Genomic DNA, 25,509 nt, shown 5'->3' with positions numbered 1-25,509 from the left:
TGTGACGGTAGTTGCACGAAAAACGAGTAGTTTTTAAGAATAGAAACGTTTGAACAGAAGTAAAATAGCAAATTTTCATTGCAAAAGGATTGATGATACTTTTCTCAGAAAAGAGAAATGAAAATGTATGGCAATTATAATCGAGGGTATTAAAATGAAACTTTTTCCCATGGTATTGGCATGATTGGACGGGTGAACATTTTTTTACGATAAAAATAATTAAAAACAAAATCTAGCAGTATTTATTTTTCATACAGATATTATTTGAATGACGTCAAAACATATCAACTAAATTTATTTTTTAAAATATCAAACAAAAAAATAAAAATAGGAATGATAAATTAATATCAATTCTTTCTTCAAAACAAACAAATCATTTATTTTTCATAATTATAAATTGTAATACAGTATTTGAAACAAAAATATAGCTTTACTCTTTTGAGGAGTGGAAAATTAAACAATACTGCACGTAATTTTAGTATACGTCACAAAGAAATAACAATATAGAGAAAGCAAAATTGGCTCACCTTTTGCGACATGCAATATCGGTCGGTTGGGAGTGACAGAGGACTGTATATATAGTAATAAACCTCTGCATATACTTCTTTTATGTGTATAATGTAGAGGTAAAGAACCCCTACTAGTGGAAAATGACTACCATCACCCATCATGACACAGCTTAGTACATTCAGTTTCCCATTAAAACACCGGATATGTTACCTTTGATCAAATTGATACACCGATATTCTTTTATGAAAATCAATTTCAGTTTAATGTAGCACTTATGAAAATATATTATTAAACGAACGGTTATCAAAATAAATCGATATGTGAACATAAAAAGCTTTTGAATACCAATATAGCCGATATCACGTACGTAAATGCACTACAGAGTACTTACACGTGATTGCAATTAGTAAATGAACACATGAATAATTTGAAAGTAATAAAGATAATAATAATAATAATAATAATAATAATAAACAAATAATAATTATAATAATAAAAGTAATTAATTTGTTTACCTTAAATTTAGAATTATGATATAATGTTTAAGCTAAAGTGATTATATACGTACAAATAAATGAAAAAAAAAAAAAAATATCTTAATACTTCTAGGGAAATTCGTCTAAAAATATATTGACCAGGAGTATCAAAAATATGGAATATCATGAATATCACTGAAGTATTATTTTATGGTTCTATTTTTCTGAGTTAAGTATGTGGTATTTATAAAAATATTTACCTTTCCATTTGAACTACTGAAAACTGTGTTAAATATAGTATAAATCAAGGTAAGAAAATATAGCGTTTTCAAAACGTTTTCTCATCGTCAGCTTAACATTATCATTCATAATAAAATCTCAATACGTAAAACGGTTTTAATAATTAAAATTATAATAATTATATAAATTAAATACTTTTTTTAAAACTAATTAATTAAAACATATGTAAATTTTAAATTATTATTTATTTAAATTTTCTGTAACAGTTGAATAGCAATCGTTTTTTATGTCTTCAGATACATATTAAAATTTGCTATTGCCATTTTCATTATCAATGTAGTGTTCTGGATAAGACCTGATGGTCATACCTCTAGTTTTTTTTTTACACTCTCATCAACAATTAGTCATTAGCGGCTAACACTATCATGTAGTGTTACATAAAACAACAAAAATCATAAACAATAAAGAAACAGGAACAACAATGAATAAAAATAGACGAGTAACATCAAATACAAACTAAAATATATAAATTAGACAAAAATCACTAAATCGTATTCTTTATTCCACTGTAGGAGAGAAATTGCAACAGAAGTTTTGTACCTTCTTTCTGGTTTAACAGAAATTTCATATCTAAATCCAGGTCTAAGTTTTGTCGGATTGTTCCAAAGATTGGACAATCAAAAAGCAGATGGTGGACGGACCATTTGACCTCTTAAACCTCACAGATTTTCTGAGGAGAGCCAAATAAATGAGTGTGGGTAAACCTGGTGTGTCCAATCCTTAGCCGAATTAAAAATACTTGGACTCTTCTGTTGCACGAAGAATGAGGTTTTTCGAGCACATTCTCCCGCGGATGTTATGTAATGCCGTGGAAGGACTCAGCAGCTAGAACCTATTCCACTGACCCCGCAATTTTACACGGACTGACACTTCTATTTGGTTCGGATCAATACATTATTTTTTTTAATTTCAGATAAATTTCTATTATTTATTTAATTTTTTATTAGTTTATTAATAATTTAATTTAAAAATAATTTTTCTTACAACATGTTAAATTTTTATTAATGTCGTAATGATTTGATTTAAAAAAAAAAATAAACGATTAGTTTAATTTCTATGGTATTTGTTTATAAAATTACTCTTTAATGTATTGTGGATTCCTATTTGTTTGATTGCATTTATTTCCCTTTTTCCAATTTATATTCATTATTATTAGTATAAATAGCCTTTCTACAAACCAAATTATTGTATGCAATTATTTTATATAAAAAAGAACGCTTTGTATGAGCTAAAAATGAATATAAAATGTATGAGTTAATGTAGTCAATAAGTTCTTTTTTATTATTGTTAAATTTTCAATGTTGTTTTAATATATGGTGAATACCTCTTTATTAATAACTGAATTATTTGCATATCTAAGTATCAAAATAGGTGATAAATATAGTTTATTAATTTTTTTTTTTAAATGTATGTTCATTTTATAATTGTATATTAACTTTACCTTATGACATTAGTACTGTTTTGTTAAACATTGTATACCGCTGCATTGAAATAGTAATATATGTTAAAAATAAAAATACATACAACAAAATTAACAGTTTTTAAAGGCAAAATAAAAGTAAAGTATACTTAATAAAATACTTGGCATAAAAAAAAGTAAACGTTAGTAGTGAGAGAATTCTTGGTAGCTGTATATTTTGTTAAGAGTTTTCCCCTCAGCAGATGATGCTCAGCATTTTTGTATGTTATAATACTATTTCAATGCAGTTACATACAATATTAAAGTTAAGTTATGTATCAAAGTGTTAATTTAAATATATATTTTTAATACTGTTAACGATTAAACTACATAATACAGATTCTTGCAGTTTTTTGAAATGTATATAGAAAAAAATCTTTTTTTTCATTAAAACATAAAGACATATAAAAAAGAATGCGGTTTTTGTCTAGGCATTAAAATGAATTTAAATATAAATAAATTAAATATTTAAAAAAGAGATAGTAATATTCATAAAATATTTTTGTAACTTATCAGGTACTAGTCTAATTAAAAAAATGACTAAAATTTACTTCATCTAAAATCTAATTTTTTCAAACCTTTCTGGTAAATGTATTTATTTTATTAATGATAAAATGATTAAGATTTTTCTTTATAATTCAAATACAAATTTATTTATTTTTAATATTTAATACAAATATTATTATTTGTATTATTCTAAATATCGGTTTTTAAGTTATCGATAATAATTTATTATTATTATTATTATTATAAAAATAATAATTTATTATTATTATTTATTTATTTATTTATTATTACGTTGCACAACGGGGCGGTCAAATTTAATCGGTTATATGTCCGAAGATAATTTACGAATCGAAATTTTTTTCTTCTAAAGAAGCGTCTTTCCGAGTACTTTTAACCTCTGCTTCTTTTAAAAATTAATTTAGATAAAAATTCGTGGAATATCCAATTATTTTAAAAGCTAAAAAGTTGCTAGTATTTCGAAAAATTCTCTAGGCTCTCTTTATGAACCGATTTAAATTTTTCAGAATGCACTTGAAAGTTTGAGTGCACTTTTTTACGCGATTAAATTTTCAAGTATCTAGAAACTTTATTTCAGGCTACATACAATTTGAAAAAAAAACACTTTTTTTTAAACCTGGATTGCAAAGTTATTGTGTAAAAACTGTAAGACCGATTTTATTGAAATTTGGCGGTACTTTATCATATAAAAAAGTTCTTTCAGGTAAAATCTGAAGGTCTTATATATAATATACGAATAAGTTCTCGAAAAAAAAAAATCCCAAAAAATCTCGTTTTATTTTTTGACAGTTATTGATATTTTTGCGTCAGTTATAACGTATTGTTTGCAACCGATATATTGCGGGTAAAATTTAATAAGAAAAAAATTTCTCTCACTATATTTTCTCTAAAATGAACAGTTATTGCGTTATCTAGGTAAATAGGAGAAAAAAATGGATATTTTTGCGACTTTTTTTTACATTTTGTTTAATAAACATTGAAGCACCCATTTCTCAACTGGCGCATAACGAATTAATTAATAATTTCTGATGACACTCCGGAAGGATTAAAGCAAAAATTAGTGATCATATAGAAAAAATCCAATTATGCCCATCTTAAAACAGATACCCTTAGACTACTATAAGGATAAAAATAGAAAAGTCTTCGAGAGTGTATATATTTTCTTAAATCAAAAAATCAGACATTAAAAAAAAAAAAATTACGATACAAAAAGCTAATGAATTTTAATTAAAAAAAAAATTAAGTTGAATAAATGAATAAAGTTGAATTTTAAAGAATAATGTAAGTTAGATTTTGAAGAAAAGTTAAAATTTCTATCTTCGTTACTTATTTCCCCTAAATATGTAGTTCACAATAGTATTCGAACAAATAAGGTAACATTCTGATTTATAAAATTACTTAAAATTTTAATAGAATTTTTTTATTAATTTACCGATAAAATATTAAAAAACTGAAAACTGTTACGGATGCCATTCTTGAATTTTGAAAATAAAAAGTTTTTATATTTATTAGAGAATTTTGGATTAAAAATGCGTACGAAAAATTATTATTACAGTACTTTAATTTGTTATTTGGATAAAGGTTATTTATATTAAAGCAAAAAACAAACGAATTGTTTATATTAACTTTTTTGTTTATTCTGAATTAGTTCCTGAGGTTTGTGGACTACTTTGTGAGACTTTATTTACGGTTTATAAAAACTGAAGCTTAATATTAAATGAAAACTTATAAATTTCATCAATATATATTTTTTTTGAACAAAACTTATTTAATTAAATAATTTTAAAATTTTTATGAAAATAACGTTACTTACCTCTGGATTTGACACCGTTTGATTCTTTTAATATTATAGCAACGTTATCCTCACGTCTCCAAACAACACTTGGTTGCGGGTAACCTCGTGCACGACACGTTAACTTTACTGTACCGCCTTCAGGTACCATAACATCTCCAGAAGTTTCTTCAGCTATAAAATCCGGTGGTACAACAACTTCTAAATGACCCATCTGTAAACAAAAATAATAATAATAAATTAAATCCATTTAATTTAATATTGAATTTGTAAATACTTTTTATTTAACTATTCACTGAAACAAATTAGACATAATAGATGTCAGCAGTTGTTTTAACCACCAATATAAATCGTTTCGTTTAATTTTATGGAATGTACTAAACAGTAGGGAACATTATTCTTACGTATACATTCGACACTATAAATAAAAACTTTTAAATTGTGGTGTATAACGTTACCACTATAAGGGAGGATCGTGGAGAATGGATTAGAAAAGGAAGTCAATAGGATAAATAAAACGGTCCAAGCTAAACCGCAACTAATGCATTCGGGAAACAGGGAAGGAATATAGAAAGAGAAGGAGAATGCAAGAGAGGGATAACGAAGAAAAAGAGAAAGAGAGAGTGAGAGACAACGATCGAGTGGATGAGTGAGCAAGTACGATCGAGAGGGAGAGTGATCTGAACAGTCAACCGCATGGCCAGTTGCTCCTCCTGCATCCCACCCCTTTTCCTAGCTTCTATTAATTCAACATCACAGTGCAATAATACATAGCAAAATGTGTACGTTGTGTGTGTATATCTATTTGCGAGAGTGAAAATATATAGGTATACAAATAAATCATTCTTCAACCGCAGAATCCATTGTTTTTATTAATATTGCTTCTATTTTTATTTCACAAAAAAATTTAATTAAGAAATACAGTTTTAATTTATGCTTGAATTATTATTAAAATCTAAACGAAATAATTACATTTCATAATAAAATTGAAGTTTTGAAATACACATACGTAACAATTCTAATTAGGCTGTTGAAAGTTTTCTTGTAACAATTAATACGGTCATCATTATTCATGGATTACATGACTTACCCCTTTCGACTTCAAAAATGATCACGAATGGCTTCGTGCTGATCTTCCCGTGATTCTGCTTTCTGTAGGTGGGTAAAATATATTATTTTAGGAAGCATAAAGTCATTCATTTATCATCTTTCCAAGGCTCTTTTTTTGTGTGAATAATCGAAGTACGGATTCTACGTTTAATTATCTCCTTACATCGCTATTATAGAATCGGCGAATTAATAGATCAAAAATATCACATTTCTGCTGGTTCAACTACACAATTCACTCCTTTTAAGAACCTATGAGGAAATATATCCTCACCTTATGAATTTCTATACGTCATTGTGAATACAGCCATAACCTTGTAAAATTTCAAATATTGTGGTATTTTTATAAATATATATATATAAATTTCGATTGATAATATTGCTCTATAGATTTCCTCTAATGTGCTTCTATTGACATTTATTCATTTCCTGATATGTAGCTTCACAATCAACATATTTATGTTCGTATGTGTGTTCACTGTAGACTACAAAACTACTGGATCGATTTACGCGCGGGTTTTTGAAAAATGGTCCGAGAATGTTTAAAGCTATTGAAATCCTCGATCTGACCACTAGAAAAAAAGTTAGGGATATTTTGAACCGACTAATGTGTTTAGAGAGTAGTTTGAGTTAAATCCTATAGGTAGTGCTGTTGTTTTGCCAATTGGATTTATTTACATTCTGACTATTATAAAATGAAAGGTTAAATTTTGTGAAGTTTCGCAACGTTCAGTTTTTTAATGTTTTTTTCAAACTTTCAATTGTGTTCATTTAATCTATACATACACTCAAATCTAGCAATAACGATGCATTGCCGGGTCTACTAGAACGGAAATGCTTCGCTATTGCTAGACTGATAGAAAATTAAGACTGATACATATGTATCAGTCTTAAAATTTTATCAACATAAACAAAATAACATATACGTATATATGCATTTTTTTATTTTTGGTGAATCGGAGGAACCCCATTTACGGGTGAAATGTCGGACCCGCTTACAGGTTCGCAAGTTATCATTAAGAGTGCGTATGTGAGCCTGCGGCCTACGGACTAAACTTTCTATTTCACTAACCCCTCCACCAAGGCCGGACCCGAAGTTAAGCATTATCCGGCCCTGGGAGGTGCCATCGCCTCTAACCACCAGGATGGAGCAAGAACCGTTTAAATTTTTATACCTTTATCTCGTGCAATGACTGTACCATTTTCCCTTTAATTAGTACCTTTTACTGTTGGTAACAGTTAAACCAAGAATAAGGTAATAACTATAATAACTGTTTTACCAAGTAGTTGCTATTTCAACTCTCTTTATTGTACCCATATAATATATTGCAGTTGTACATTACTTTCATTATCAATGAAACAAGCAGAAAAAATATTGAAAACTTAAATATTACATACATAGTTTCATTTCTCCCCGTGTAAGGATACAGTCTTTGAATAAAAAAATTCTTTCTATTCACGAAAACCGAATATTATCTTTTAAAAATTGATAAGTAATTGGAAAATACTAATAATAAATAAAACGATAATTTACGATTATCATATTATTTTTTATTTTTCTTCTTTCTTTTTAGTTTGGAATTATAATAGCTGATTTCAAGTAAATAATTATACTGATTATTGCATTTAATTATAGTTTTAAAACAAGAAAGTGTGCGTTTTACAGTTTTGGATCAATTCTATATTAAATGAATATTTTTAACTGATTTGCATGAAAAATAACTTCAGAATTAGTAATGGGAGTAAAATTTATTCTATCTACTTGGAAATTTATAAAGTAACTCTACTAGAAGAATCGGTTCTGAAATAAATTTTGTTAAAATATTACTTATTTCATTAGTCGTAACGAAATTTTCAGATCGATTAACGGAGAACACCCGTATGTAGCACATTTACAAAAACAATTTTCCTATTCTACCCACTACGCAGTCACACATATTAACTAGCACAGCGACTGAAAAACAAATGATCCACACGTCTCAGTAATGCGCTATATTATGTCATTCCTCTATGCCCAGATTACATACTGAAATTACCTGCATATTGTTGAGAACGATCACCTAAGTACCTCATCCTGACCGCCGTAGGGGAAGATACCCTCCGCCACCCCTACGTTCCGATCGAGCCCTTATGGGCTTTACCAGAGGTTATCTTCGAAACCTCAGCTTTTGACATATTCCAGTCCACCTCGGTCAAGATGACTCCGATGTAAATGCCACGAGTGATATTCCCATCGGTGTACTACTAGTTAATGAACTCAAAACAAAAGACATCTTACAGATTCTTAAGCAAGACTGGAAATACCTAACTAACAAAGGATTGAACTACCTACCCGTAGACGATAACATTGAAACAAAATAAAACAAAGGACAAAAACATAATTTATAAAGCAAAACATCAACAAAAGTAGAATAAAAGAGAACTTTAATACTTCAGCATTACTATATCTAATTTATTCAGCGTTACCTGTCATCTTAGCAGACCAGAAGCAATTTTCCTGTCACTCATAAATCGCCTTGAGCTGCAGTAAAAGTAACAGTAGAAGTAAAGTAAAGTAACTTCTAAATCAAAACCACTAAAACAAGTTTTCCCATCTGCATTTCTAATTGAAAATTAATTTTTAACATGCACTCAGTATATATGAAAATCAAATAATATAAATTTAGGCGAGGAAAGTTTATTTGGTGAAAATAATGGAAATAATTAATTGGTAATTATATTAAAAAGTTATTAAGAAAATATTTTTTATGTTTCTCAATCGGGAATAAAGTCATATAAGTTAAAAATACTTCACTTACTTTTTATTTAGATTTTTAAAAATAAATTTAAATAATGGAATGGAATTGGTTAAATTTATAAAAAAATACACTAAGTGAGCTGAAGGTTTGCCCAGGTCTTTATCAACTGAACTGCCGGCTGGCGGGAAGGGTGAGAGAGGTTTGTTGTATACTTACATATTTGTATACTACAGAGTCCAAATTACAATATTTAATAAATAATAGTAAAAAAATCATCTTGTCAAGAATTTCGTTCAAACAAACACAATTACAATTCATTAATATACCTTTAATTAAGAGGTAATGTGTTAGAGTGGCAACACAATTTTAATATATTTATTGATTTAGTACATAATAGAAATGATTTATCTAATATTCAAAAATTGCATTATTTACATTTATCTCTGAAGGATGAAGCGATAGCAATCATTAAAAATTTACCAATAACTAATGAAAATTATATTATTGCTCTAGAATTATTAAGAACACGATTTCATAACAAATACATAATTGCATTTCATAATGCTGACCGCATTTTATGGTCAGATTCTTTAAAAAGAGAATCCGAGAATACTTTATCAAAATTTATTAATTAAATTTTCTCACACGTGAATTCGCTTGAAGCAATGCAACTTTCTGTAAACACGTATGAATTTATTGTCGTCCAACTTCTATCATCAAAATTGAATTACGATACCTCAAGATTTTGGAAGAAAAAATTATCAAATGAAAGGTTTTCCTCCTTTAAAGATTTTATCGAGTTTCTTAATTCGAGATGACAACTTTTAGAAAATATTAACGCATTCAATTCAAACACGCAAGAGAAAATAGAAAACGAAACCAAAGGACAGTGTTATAATCCAACCAAATCTTTTAACAAACGCTTTACCTAAAATTCTAATAAACAATTTAATAAAATAACATTAGATATTCAAAATTTAATTCTACTCAATGTTTGTTTGTAATTCAAATTGTCATTCACCATATTGTAAAGATATTTTTAATTTGACCATTGAGGATAGTAAAACCTTTTTAGGAAATAACAATCGTTGTTTTAATTTTTATGCAAAGATCATTCTATTACTGAATGTCATTCAAAATATCAATGTAGATTTGTAATAAAAAACATACCACTCAGTCTTATGAACACAATTAATTACTCTAATTTAGAGAGCAATAAGGCTGAAAATAATACCTGTTATTCATTTAATAATCGGTCAAACGAAAATATACAACAGCCATATGTAACACCAATTACATATCATCAGTCGTATAGAATCTTGTTAGGTTCTGGTAGCCAGGCAAATTTTTGTACATATAAATTTGCCCGAAAATTAGGACTTAAACTTATTAACAATGATATTCCCATTTCAGTCATAAATAACTCATTATCTCAATCCAAATACAGGTTACATTTACATTACAGTCTCGATAAAAAAACCTTTCATTCAAAGTGCAATGTGCTGTTTTATTCGACATATCAGACAGCCTTCCATCAACCATATTTGAAATTTCTAATTTTAGTTTTCCTCGTAATATATGTCTAGCCGATCCCAAGTTAAATATATAGCAAATAACATTGTCATACTGATCGGAATTCAATTCTATTTAAGTTTTATCTTGTCTGGGAAATTCAAACGAAATTTCTATTATTCAGAATTTAAATTAGGATATATACTTAGTGGTAACCTTCCTAATAATATTAAGGGCAACAATATTGTTGCATCTTTTCTTGTTCGTAACATTCATAAAAATCTCTCAACTATACTCGAGAATTTCTGGAAAATTGAAGAAATTAAACAGTTAGATTCGATGCCTTCAAGTCGTAAAATAATATTGATTTAACGTAGAGTACAAGTGTTAAAGAAATTAGTCATAGTAATACTATTAAACATAATCATATTAAAAGAAAAACAAAAAAGAAATTCAAAAACATTACCGATGAATGATATCATCAATGAAATGAATGCAATAGCTCCAAATAGAATCGATATTACATCTAACAATAAATCAAATAATTCTAGTAACAGTGTAAGTACAAAATTGAAAAAATGAGGATAGCACTATTAAACAAGATGGTTTACAAAAATCTGTTAAAAGCCCAACAGTTAAAACAAAACAAAATACTGGTACACTGCGGCTAAAATTTATTATCGATTATATAACTGTTGAAGAATCGATTAAATTACCTGTGAAACAAAAGCATTTAAAAAGCTAAATTATAAATTTATTGTTGAAGAATTGACGGAAGATGAAACAAAAAAAATTCATTAAAAATGAACAACAATGAAGTACGTAAGAATGAATAATCAAAATATTAAAAATATAATTTACAATTTATTATAAAATGATAAGAAAATGACAGAATATTGTTGTAAGTACAAAAATAGATGACAGATGTTCTAATATAAAAAAATACATAATAGACAAGTCAAATGAAAATAGTAAGGAATCTAATAGCTTTAATATTAAGAAGATAAGTGATAATGTAAAAAATACTAATGATAAGAAAAATTGTATAATGATTAATTTAGAAAATAAATGAACAACTTTAGTTATAGCAATATTAAAAATTTATTTACAAAACAGCAATCATCATCTAAAATTAATGATAATGATATTGAACAAAAATCTAAAATAGAAATTGATGACATAAAGAAAATTAATGATAATGTGTTAACATGTGATAAAAAAAATCATTCCAATTGAAAAAGATAAATTACGTCAACAATGTTGCATTGTGCCAAGAAGTGTTAGAATGCTACTTGAAGAGCAAGACGATAAAGTTGTAGAAATATCGAAATAAGTCGGGATTAGCCAGGAATATGTGAAATTGTTATACACAACCACCGTTTCTTAATAATATTTAATAAGTGATATAGCCGAACACCTAATTTATAAACCAGAGGAGTATAAGAAAAAGAAAAGGATAAAAATTAACCGAAAAAGAATTATCTAATTCAGATAAAACTGTAATGACCAGTTCTGTTTGTAACGGTAATATCAATGAAGCACTGGAATCAAATCGGATTGTTTATAGAAAGGGCACAGATGGAAAAGCAGATGATAAATTGATACAAAAACTATACAAAAGCAATTGCAAAAAATCTGCTAGAAAATGGGCTTGAAAATAAAATATAGATAATAAAATTTCAACTTGAAAAAAAAAAACTTTTCAGACAAAATATTTATGTACACCAAAAAAACAGTCCAAGCAAAAGTGTTTTTTACACACCACACATTTATATTTGGTTTGAGTAGTTTTTCGCATGGCAATCTTCCTGCCTTCGGCCTTTGACTTTTCTTCATAATATTTATGACATCGCCTTCTTCCTTGTCTGCCAACATCGACAAAGCGGTGAGGTTTGTCTACTGGTGTCGGAGTAGGAGCAACGGCACTAAAGTTGATTCCTGTCAATTCTTTGAATGCGATGATATTTGCGTTTCCATGTATAGTGCATTTACTACATTGGTTCCAAGAAGCAATTCCACAACAAGTTTTCTGTACCACTTCTCTCCACGTCTCAGAGACGAGCAATAACTCTTGATTTGGTCCGAAGTATCGATGAATGGCTTTCCTTTGTTGTATTCTATGACACAATTCGGTTTCTGAACAGGACTGTTTCGTCTCTGAACTTCTATCATATCACTAGTGTGTTTGGTTGCCAACATTAGTAAATCTTTTCTGTCATGCCATTTTAACACAACTAAACCTGTATTGCTTTCAACAGCAAAATTTTCCCCTTTTTGAAGTTTTTTTTTTTTAATTACACTTGGGGATTATTCTTTCTGTTTCGTTTCAAAGTTCCAACCAGGTTAGTGTTTCGTTTTAGTAGCTCATGGGCTAGTGCTACTGAGGTGTACCAGTTATCAGTGCAGAGTGTACGCCCCTTATCCAGTAGATCGGTCATGAGGGCCATAGTTACTTTAGTAGCAACAGAGCTTTGACCTTTACCATCTCCGCAAATGATGTACTTGGAATCGGCAAAAGAGGATGATTATTATTATCAATTTTGTCAGTAGTAATACTAGGACTAGGCCTACCTGTTTTTTGAATGAACATTCTCTTTTTAGATGGTGTTCATCTTCCTCTTCTTCAGACTCAGAAGTTGAAGGCTGATGAAGTTGAAGTTGAATTCGTCCGATAGGTAAACGTTGCCGAAAACTTCATCAGACAACAAACCCTACCACAGTTTTTGTAATTCCTTTTACATTGATTCATAAATTCTGCCCATTTTTAAAAAAAAAAAAACACGTAAACCGAAATACAGAATAATAAAGATACAGAACCTATATGTAATATAAAAATTGTAAATGCAGAATAACACAGACTTGAACACAGAACTACTTGTAACTCAAAAGCTACTAACTCAATTGGTGAACATAAACTAAAACAGCAAATATATTCGACAACGTACTGTGGTGACACATTGGTATCACGTGGCCAATCATAATAATGATTAGTTAACAGTTAATGTTTTAACTGTTACTGGCCGCGTGAAGCCAATGCGTCACCACACAAAAAAACAATCGCTAAAAACGTATTTTTTACTCAAACGAATGATAGTCATTACCAATTCATTTTTTTGTGATACTGAATGAAATTATATGAGAAAAAAACATTGGCCATTAAAATCGTTTTAGTTCCTGTATAGGCGGCACTCAAAGTGATATTTAAGTGCAATAAGACACCAGCAATAACTGATTTTGAGGATTAGGATTCCTAGGTTTATTTGTTATTTAAGATTAATATTAATGTAATTTCAAACTGTATAGATAAAATTATTTAATTATATTATCATTTTAGCAATATGCTGATTATTATTAATCGAAATACCTTTTACAGGTTATATTTATTATGAGCTTTTTAATTAATTTATTATACGAGTAATATTAATATTATATCACAATGAATGTAATTACAATTTCAACTAATCATAAATATTAATAATTTATTCTCTACTAAACTTGTTTGTTATTATGTTGAAATGCTTCATTATGGGATGTATCGTTTATGTAACTTATTTGTAATTACAAAATATTATATAAAATAAAACAACAGCAATAAAATTTCCTTGAATATTATCTCAAGTTGCTGTCTCATCTGTCACATAAACTTTTCCACGTTGTCGATTAGTCGACGTTCGAGGTGTAGACCTCGTTACCTCACACTCTCACTTTTCGGAAATACAACGCCATCAAAGTAGACCCGTTGGCAGTCACCATTCCTGAATATGAACGTCACATGGTTCAATTTTGCTTGTTTAATGCGTATTAACTCAAATATTTTTTGATTAAATCCAACTCAAATTGTAGGCTTTGATATTATATTTGGGCTGATACCAACTGCGAGAATAGCCGTGTTATCCGCAAACGAAACGACAGTAATCTCGTCTGTAGTCGGAAGTATAACACGGTTCTCAGGGTTCTGTCCTCAAAGACAGAACCCTGAGAACTCCCGACTTGATTTCAAAGAACGTTGACAACTGTTAGTTATATTTCAACTGATAGAAACGTCCTTCTAGGAACCGCGTAGACTACGGTAGTATGGTTGAGAAAAGCTAGGGTGCCAGACCTTGTAAAAAGCCTGTTGGATGTCTAAAAAGCCTGCCGAATAGTATTTTTTCTGTACATTAAACGAGCTGATTTTTTTTCTTATACTTAAAGAAAAAATATGAGTATGTTGCGGTAGATTATAGAACCGTGTGGGAAATACAAGAAATGCATTGTAATGGGTAAAAAAACTTCCAGAAAGATAAAAGAAAGAAAAATCTAGAAGAAACGACAAAGGGATTCTTTCTATAAAAGGACTTATAGAAAAGCGTAGAAGGTACGGACAATAAAAATTATTACTCTTCCACACGTCAACTTGTTAACTTCACAGGTCAAGAGATATAAATACTGGAGAAAACTAGTGCAGCGACAATTAAAAAAAAATGTTCAAGTTCACTTCAGTGTGCGATAAAAGCGATTAACAGTATGCAGGAGGATTCGGAGAAGGTATTTGGTAACAATTGAGTGAAGAGTGAGTCAGGAGTATTCCATTTCGGACAGTGATTGGCAACAATAAGCTATACTTGTGAGCGAGATATTTGTGAACAAGAGTGAAAGTGATATTATTCTATTCGTTTATAAAATGTAGAGTAGAATTTTGTAAACTGTAAAAATAATACTCCTATAAAGTGAATTGTATGCATTTTAGATTTTTCTAATTGTTATCTTATTGTCAATTTAACATTAGTTTCTATTAGTTACTATAAATTGTATAGTAAATAATAATTGTATTTTGATATTTATAATTTACTTTTTCTAAAAGCACATAGAAACATTAAAATCAATCAAAAATACTGAAATCTTCAAAGCGTTACGATAAACCATATTTTACTGTATTTGCTGAAGATATTTTACTAGTATTTCCCATCACACACGCACGCATATGCACACATGCTAAAGTCTAGATTGCTATTGAAGTGGTAGAAACTTCTAGTTTCAATTAGAAGTATCACATAGTAGATACCAGCAACTTGTTAGCTAAATCAATCCACTAAGTTGAAAACATCAAGTTCTATTTGAGTTACAAATCAACAAAACTACTGCTCTACTGAGGACAGTCACTTGTTATATTGCGTACGGCAGCATAAATAAAGTTTGTATAAACTGAGTGGCTTTAAACAAATACTACACCGACGTTTCGTTATAGACCCGTTTTATTAAATAAAAACAATATCATTAGTAAACCTTATATTATCATATTTTAAAAGTACTATTTAATCGAAAAATATTTCTGAAAAACGCACGTGTATGCGCATCCAAGTATAGGTAATGGTATATAATGCTAATATTTAGCAAATATTTCGGAGAGCTATTAGAATAATGCATAATTTTGATAGTCCTTTGAATATTTGTAGCCGAGTTATATGTGAACGCTTGGAAGGGTGCTTCAGTATGGGAGTTTAAAGTTTCATGACTATAGATGGTTGGCACAAAATTAACAACCTACAGTCTGGGCATAGAACATTCTCATTTTTAAATATACCAGTTCATATAAATAAGAACTATTATTACAATTTTTCCATGCAATTTAATAAAATAAAATGTATACATTTTACACTGGTTGAACAATTAAATTTTATGACGTGAACTTTCAAAATTATTTAGATAAAAAACGGTTTGTTTGTTAATTAGAAAATTTCCGTATAAATATTTTTTTAACATTTTAATTTTTTATGAGTGTTATCCTATGTAGGTAAAAAGACCAGATATTTTATTTATCATGCTATAACCAAAACGGAGTAAACGATATGAGGTTAAATAAAGGTGTAACTCATGCAATTCTGAAAAAAACAAATATTCTATGGCAGGCTTAATAAAAAAAAATAAGGAGTGAAGTGGTTTTACATTGCCTTGATTACAGAGTTACTTACGTGTATACATATATATGCATGGATATGTATATCCGCATGGTAAGTTCACCAAAATTCGAAAAAAGTTACCACACCACAGGACTGAATGTAAAGTGAACATTATTACTTTCAGAGAAATCAATTTTGACTAATATCTTTTGCATTTCACTTGTTTTCCTCGCATAAAAATCATAAAAAATACTGGGATAGATAGAGTAAAACAATTATAGCAACAAATTGATGTATCCTTTTTTAAGAAAAAATGCATTACATACATTGACTTATTAAGATAAGTTTAAATAAGCATATGTTATTGCAAAATAGGCCAGTTACGGTGATGATCAGCGTAACAAATTATTCTTAAAAAAAATTTAGTAGAGATAACAAAAACCTACAATTAAGAAAAAAAATTTAAATATTCAAAGTATCGATTCTAATTGTTTGACTCTAGTCACTATAAAAAAACACGGTTAAGTAAACCAGCTTTTTAGCGTTTTACAAATGTGAATAAAACAGGAAATTACATCAAATTTAAAGCTTGTCTTTTAACCTTATAATTCTATAAAAATAAAAGTATTTATAAAAACCCATTTATGTAAGCTTATAAGTACATTCATATAGTTATAAAATTAAGGTTTACTGTGTTTTCGAAAAAAAAAGTAGGATATATATGTTACACAGCAAGGAATAATAAAAGAAGCAGACAGTTTAATTAACAACAAAAAAGCGTACTCCGTAAAATATGACTAAATCAAGATGAAAGGAAAAATGATATAACTCACACCTGAAAGAAGCTATTTAAATAATTCAGTTACGGAGCAATGACAGGAAAATTAAGGAAAATGAAAATACTCTGAAGGAAATATCCAGCAAAAAGACTACCTCAGTAAAACTTCTACTTTTCGCTTTTATGTAACTATTAATAAATTATTAAAACCTATCTTCTAAATAATAAACACATTCTCATTAACGTTTTATTCAAAATTGGAAAAACTTAATATACTAAATTTATACCTTAAAGTATTTAAATATCCTATTATTTAGAAAAAAAACTACCAATATTTTTCATACTAATTTCAAATTTGAAGTTCGTTGATTACCAATAGAAAATGTTATTAAACAGTGGGAAAAAAAATGTAAAAAAATAAACTCTTTCTAAATATAACATATACTTCAAAAAGTAATTACAGTAGGGGTTCCCTTAACCGAACCTTTCTTAACCGAGGTCTCTTTTAACCGAGATGACCGACCATCGTGGTCGAGTAGCGTCTCGGCCTTTCATCCGACGATTGCGGGTTTGAATCACGCTCAGGCATGGCATCTTTTCACTACGCCACAAATCATTCATTAAATCCATAATTAGCCTCAGGTATAAAAATTCTGAACTACAGTAAAACTAAAAAAAAAATTAATTAATCATGTAAAAAAAACTAAACTAAAAAAACATATGGCGTATTACTGAAGATTATTCGCTGTAAGTAATTTCTATTGCGTAATAACTAGTATTGAGTATTTATATGGAAAATGCACCCTGCCATTCATCAGAAGATGTCCTTATTTCCGGAGGAAGATTTAGACAAATGTTTCCACCAAATATGACACCCATTTGTCAACCTATGGATAAGGATGTCGTGTCAGCAGAATTATAAACGAAAGACGTTGTCTCATATACTAGCATTAGAGCTTTAAGTTACGTCCTTATTAAAGGTATCGACCATAAAACATGCAATTTACATGTTGGCAGAATCACGCAATTCAATCGATCAAAAACAATCAATAAATCATTTACAAATTATGGCCAGAAATTCGACAGGTTAACAATCAGAAAAATTTGAGTACTACACCATCTAAGAAGTTCTGTGTTTTATAAGAAAATATATCGGGATGTGAAAATGTAAAGAAAAATGAAGTGAAAGACTGGTTATAATCGGATTCAAGGGAATCAACATTTAAAATTTTTGATCATGTCGAGATTGTGAAAGCTGTGACATAACAGGTTAATGAAATCTCCAGTGATGAAGACAAACCGATTGATGAAAATGAAAAAAAAAATAGCCTTAACAAAGGGATTGTATTTCTCACAAAAGCACTCGAAACGATATTCCTTTCCATTAATTAATGGTAGTACGAAACTGGCGTGATCAGCGCTGTTATGAACCGTGTTATTCAGTTAAGAAAAAAAAAGGTGACAGAATTTTTCATTAAAAACTCAAACTAAGTATATGTGAGTCGATGCAAGAGTGATTACTGACTATTGATTTTATTGTAATAAATGCAGTAAAATAAAATAATAATAATAATAATAATAATTTTTTTTTAATAATTTATTTTTTTATTTTATTTTATAATTGTGCAACAGAAAAGTTACAAAACCTTTGTATGCCACACAATATCACATAAAGTCACAAAAGAACACCCACATATAAATTAAAAATACAATATTCAAAACACAAAAATAATAATAATAACAATTATGCAGTCAAATACAAAAAAATAATTAGAACTTTAAAAACGGTAGCTACGGAGTGATAATAAAAACACATAGATGAAAACATCCAAAAACAAAAAGACAACATTACTAATACATTCCAAATAAAACAAGTTATAAGCAATAATCCTTAAAAAAACAACAATAATTTTAAAATCATGAAAGTGAGCATCACACCAAGGACAATGATCCATCGCCACGTAACCCTCTCAAATTCTTCACGAAGGTTGCCTCATCCTCCCAAAAGCTTAGCTTATCCTGGAACTCCACTGCAACACTGGCACACCGCTTAATCGGTGACACGGTGGAACCAACCGGCGTCACAAATTGCCTAAAAGACCTTACTGACCTGGCCTGGTTCCGCAAGACAACATGATAACGCGTCGGAAGTCTGTTGTGCAGAGCTTTATAAAAGAAAACCAAGTCAAAGTACGTTCTTCTATCAGATAACCTGGAAAGGCCTAATTGCCTCAACATATCCTCTCTATTAGCACCAACAAAACAATCTCCAAACTTAAAACGCATCCGGTTCAAGAACCTATCCTGAACACCCTCAACCAGATCAGAGGCAAAACGTCGTGTACTATTCCACACCACGGTCGAGTACTCCAAGCGACTCCTCACCAAAGACTTGTACAGCAGGTTACAAGTGGAAATATTGCTAAACCGTCCACAAATCCAAAGGACAAGACCAAGGTCCCGGCGTGCTTTACTGACAATCCGAGCAACATATTCGTGAAAATACAACTTCGCGTCAAATAAAACCACGAGGTGTTGTGTCAACCAATGTCTCAGCGACAATAACGTGCGTACCAATCCTATAGCTGAAAACAGAGCTCGACGTCTTACGAGACAAAGTCAAATGTTTGGCCTTCCGAAAATTCAAGGGAATACAATTGCGGTCAGCCCACTCAACAACCTTGTTAATATTCAATTGTAGCAACATGTGATCCATACTATTTCTGATCGGACAATATATTTTGACGTCATCCGCAAACAGCTGAAAATTGCACGTCAAAAGATGCCCGATATCATTTATAATAATAATAAAAAAAGGGGACCCAAAACAGAGCCTTGCGGCACTCCAGACTTAGCCAAGAAGGATTCCTCAGACATCTGTCCACCAAAACGAACCGAAAAACGCCTGTCACGAAGATAAGAGGATAGCCAATCATTAAAACGATCGCTGAAGCTGAAGCCCTTGGTCTTTGTTAACAACAAATGATGGGGTATCTTGTCAAAAGCTTTGGTAAAATCAAAATATATCACATCTACTTGACCCCTATGCTCAATTGCATTAACTGAATCCTGCAAAAAGGCGGCCAAATTAGAAGCTGGTGAACGACCTTTAATAAATCCATGCTGAAATGACGACAGAATCGGGAGAACATGGTCATAAACATGTCTAAATATATAATAATAATAATTATAATAATAATAATAATATTGTTATAATTATTTTTAATTCCTGGCTTATTCTGCTGCCAATTCGATATTAATATGGTTTGTTGCCTAAATACGAGAACGAAATTAAGGTCACTGTAAACCACAAGTTCCGTTATCTGAGCCAGCAACAACTTCAATTACCTCGGTTAAAAAAAGCCCTATTGTGTTATGTTACAATACTTTGACAAAACATAAAAGATAATGTATACAGGCAGTATTACTACTTTTAAACATACATACACTAAAAATCACGATGTTGTTAAATTTTTCAAAGAAATATACTTAGTTGCTTTCAAACTGAAAAAAAAAACCCAAAGATCGTACACTAAAAAAAAATTTCAATAAAGAGTAAATTAAACTGCAGCAGGAAATATTATACTGGACAGACCGAATGGAAATTCAAACACATATAAAGAATATATTTAAGCATTGTAAGCAAAAGTGGTAATACTTTGAAATCGACGTATAAGTAATAGTAAAAAAAAATTAACTATTGTATGAAAACATCAAAAAAATCTGATGTTAACTCTACGTGACTTCCTTGTACGCCTATTAAATTACATATACACATTTTAATTTTAAAATGAAAAGTACGTAAAATTTTATTTCATTAATAACTTCTGATATATATATATTTTTTTATTGTTATTACTGAGAATTATAGCTGTAAATTTTTTTTTTACTATTAAAGGTTAATAATTATTAATAAATCAATATATTTAAATTTAAAAAAAAAAGATTAGAAAAAAGGAGATGAAGTCTGATTTGAATCGATGTGCCTTTCCTTTTAATATCCAAATATTTCATTAATTATGATTTCATTTGGCTATAACTCTTGAACCAATGAAAATAAGTACCACTTATCATATATCGTTGAAAACTGTCAATAAGGGCTTATTACTGCAGTTAAGAAAAAGCCCAAAATCCAAATTTCTTTTGGATTTTGAGCTTTTTGGACACTTTTGGTCCAATCGATTGCAATCAAAAGAGGAGGTACACACTTAGATGTTACAACAGTTCTAAATCCAAAATTTCAACATCCTACGGTTAATCGTCTTTGATTTATGGGAAATACATACGTACGTACGTACAGACGTCACGCCGAAAATAGCAAAAATGAATTCAGGGATGGTGAAAATGGATATTTCCGTTGAAATCTGAAAACCGAAATTTTTCGCGATCACAATATTTCCTTTCCTTCGTACAAGGAAGTAAGCAGATCATAAATTCGATATGAAATTTACATACCCAGTAAATTTGTCAAACATATATATTAAACGTACATTGTTAATAGATTCCATGAGGTTTCCTTCACCTAATACCACAATTAATTCAAGTTTTTTTTAACTTCGATAATATTAAGTGAGTAAAAAAGTTGCAGTTTAATTCACATTCAAAATAAGAAAAATAACAGTAAATGAAAAACAATAAATAAAATTGTACAGAAAGAAACAAACATATCGATTAGATATAAATTCAGATGTCTGTTCATATGTATATTCCATGGAATTTATTCAATACTTATTTTTTACTTGCAGTACGGAAATTTACAAAAGTACTTAATTATGACTATCCCCTATAAGAAAAGCCTGGAAAAAGAAGAAAAACTACTGCTTGTTTCGTAAAGATAATTGTTTTAAAATTAAACATATAAATACATTTTTTATAAGGAGGGAGTTGTAAATAGGTAAATGTTCAAGATTTCATAACTCCAACCTTTATGGATTGAGAAAGTTCTCAGTATTTTTTACTTTTTTGTACACTTTCCGATAAAGTAAAGTTTTGAAATTTTTTTAGAAAAACTTAAATACGGCTTCTCGATCTGACAAAAAAAGATTAAAAACTGAAGTTCTACCTTCAAAAACTTCCAAAACAGATTTAATATAATCTTGCTGGATTCTAAATAAAATGTGAATTAATTACTCCGAAAGTTCTAAATTTTATTTCAATTTATTTACAAAATTCTTTTAATTTTATTTTAGTCATGCAATGCCTATTTTTATACTGTTAAAATTCAATCCACTTAAAATTTCTTGTCTTATTCCTTAATAAAATTAATCTTAATATAAAGTTCTAGCTTGACCATCTCTTCTACTATATTTATAAACTTCTTCCTCTCCTTTAAACAGTAATAAAGTTTATGGATTTTTAGAGAATTTAAGAGTAACTAAAATCTGTTATAATGATACACATCTAGGATGACTAACAGAGCAGCTTTAAAATGCTAATGAAAAATTAAAAAAATATTTAAAAATATAATGAACGAATGTCAGTAATCAACAAGAAATATAGATAGACATGGAAAATTTTATTACCGGAGTACAAAGATAAATTATAAATTTTTTTAACCAGTTTTTGAAACTGCTTTATATAAACTTTAATGTACTAACATCAAACTGTAAAAACGTTTTTACGGTTCCTTAAATCACTTAGTTCTTTATTCTTTATAAGCATCTTTATTCTTTAAAAAACTTCTTTCAAAGTCTAGTTCTACTTCTATTGAGATACAAGTGCAACTAGTTAGATTTGCTTTCTCTGAGAGTAATATTATTTATATTTCTTTTAGATTAGGTATATAACAGGATATTTAGCTCTGATCAGAAATAATAGGGAGATCACTTCACTTCATTTCTCATCATTTTCTGCAGTATATTTGTCAAGATAAGTATATTATTTTATAAATAGCTGTTCGATTTTTGGTATAAATAGTGGTTTGTGTTACGTTGCTTATAACCATTACAGATGCCTCATCCAACGTGTTTAGTGTAAGAGTTCGGAAGTAAAAGACAGTCAAATATTCCTTGAAATATACTCATTAAAAAAAAAGCACTTACATAATTTGCATATCCGGATTTTGGCGAGTAAAAATAAAATTTAAAAAAATGTATTTTTTTTGTAAAGAAACAGAAATAAATTCTGGTAAAGATTGCATTGAGTATTGTACATTCTGATTATAATTAATGTAGAAAAAATATTTCTTTGAGTATCAATAACAACAGTTCTACAATGACTAAATTAATTCTGTAGAATTTAAAATAAAAATTTAAAAGAATTGAAATACATAAAAATTACCTAACATTTTTTAAATAATTATTTTATTACCATAAAGTTGTTCTATTATTTTATCTTTCAAAAAGAAAACTTATTGGTATTATTAATTTCTTTTAAATGTGAAATGACAGTTTTTTGTTGATATTAGATGTTTTCAGTGTTGAAACACACAATTTTTTTTTAGAATAAAGATTCGATAAAACGGTTCCGACTATCAAATTATAGAAAGAGATAAAGACTTCCGAGTAAGGAAAAAATTATGCGAATTTACTAGCCTAACTTCATTAGATAATGTGCGAGTTATTTACACTCTGAATTTCCATATTACCTCTATTTAAAACGATTAAATTTAACATTAAATATTGAAAAACAAAAACGAAAGAAAGGGGACATCCATATAATATTAAAAAAAAAAATCCGAATAATATAAAAAATCTTTTTTTTTAGATCATAAAGGAATATTTCACTAAAAAGAAAGTTATTACTGTAATTCTCATCAAAATATAAGTCTTCTTATAAATGAAATATATTAAAGGTGTATAGGCTGATAATAAATCGATAAGTTATTACTATTTTTTTAAATTATGAATGATTACATAGTTTCGTTTTGTAGAAAAGTTAAATATTTTCATTCATTAAAATGTAATAAAGAGTTACATTCTCTAGGAAGAATAACTTTCGAATAAATATTACTATATTTACGAGTAAAATTTAAATTACTTCCGATATGGTCTGTTTTTGATAAATTTGTATAAAAATTTAAGCTACTTAATGTTATATTTGTTTAATGCCTTTAAACGTATTTGAGAATTTATTTTTAAATCGCGTACCCCACTTTCAGATTGTTTCACATCTATAAAAAAAGTTGAAAACAAAGTTTTTATATTATTCCGGCATTCCCTGCTTTCTCTTATATATTCGAAATATTATACATGAAAAATTTAAAAAAAAATTATATTTTTTTACTAGATCTGCTACCTCACCTTGAATACAGTTCCAAAGTATTTTTTAGATCATTTGCAATACTACTATGATTAGTAAGATATAAGACTAATGCGGTTAAAAAATATGCAATATATAAAAATATTTTTGTGGACTTATTAGATTTTTGCTGAAGGGGAAGAATTTGAGGGGAAATTGTTTTTTAATTATAAGACAAGCATGCAAGCACATACTGAGCTTAATATAAAGTGGGTTACGTTTGCAAAATTTTGAGAAAATTGACCCAAAAAAGTATCTACCCCATCCGCTGGAAATACCGACCCAAAACTTATACCAAAAAATTGCACCATATACATGAGTCTCTATGGCAAATTTCATCAAAATCAATTATTCCAGTCAAATTTCAAACACTCCAACACACGATACTCGTACAAACGTACGTACGTACGTACGAATGTACTTCTTTTAAAACTGATGCCCACTTCTTTTTTAACTGATTTAGAGAAACCTATATTTTTATATTTTATAATTGTCTTATGATATCAAATTTATACTCCTTCCGTATTAATTAAATTCCTTTCCACTTTATTGTAATTCTTTATCTGTTTTTATATAATATTTTCTGCAGGATAATTGAACATACGTAAATAAAAATTATATTTCTGGAAGAGGTACGATTTTCAAAACATAGACTCAAGATATTAAGTTTAATTTAAAAAAAAATTACAATGAAATTGTAAACCGTACGGAAATAGTCTCGCAGATTTCATTTCTTCTGCTCAAAAATTCAGCAATGTGGTACTGATATAAAAAAACGGTTAAGAGACTACATTTCTATTATCAAAATCTGTTACTTAGAATATTATTTTTAAAAAATACATTAAATATATGTAATAGACTATAGATAATAAAACATGTTTAAGCGTTTCATATAATAAGCCAACAAAAAATAATTACAAAAATATATTTGATTACATATAAAACATTATTTTTTAAAAAAGCTTTTATTTAACTAATATTAATATTAACATTATTAAAAAAAGGAAACAAATTAGAAAAACCCTCTAAAAAGTAAAAAATAAGAATAAAATCAAATTGCAAATTTTAAACAAAAAAATATAATATATTAACAAATATAAAAATGCACTGAAAAGTAAAAAATAAATTATATAAATATCTAATAAATAAATATAATAATTATTAAATTTTTAAATTAAAAGTAATGAAAATATT

At 28.5% G+C, this 25,509-nt stretch overlaps 1 protein-coding gene across 1 annotated transcript in view; it reads right to left on the bottom strand.

Moving 5' to 3' along the window:
* The window catches only part of LOC142321294 (lachesin-like), a 467,419-nt gene that overhangs the window by 305,580 nt on the left and 136,330 nt on the right, over positions 1-25,509 (bottom strand). Inside the window, exon 4 of the mRNA XM_075359291.1 lies at positions 5,084-5,276. Coding sequence (XP_075215406.1) covers positions 5,084-5,276 — 193 coding nt within the window. The remainder of the gene's footprint in view (positions 1-5,083; positions 5,277-25,509) is intronic.

Source organism: Lycorma delicatula, chromosome 3, assembly GCF_047948215.1.
Source record: "Lycorma delicatula isolate Av1 chromosome 3, ASM4794821v1, whole genome shotgun sequence".
NCBI lineage: Eukaryota > Metazoa > Arthropoda > Insecta > Hemiptera > Fulgoridae > Lycorma > Lycorma delicatula.
The sequence above is the reverse complement of the archived record's forward strand: the minus strand, read 5'-3'. Positions and strand labels throughout refer to the sequence as shown.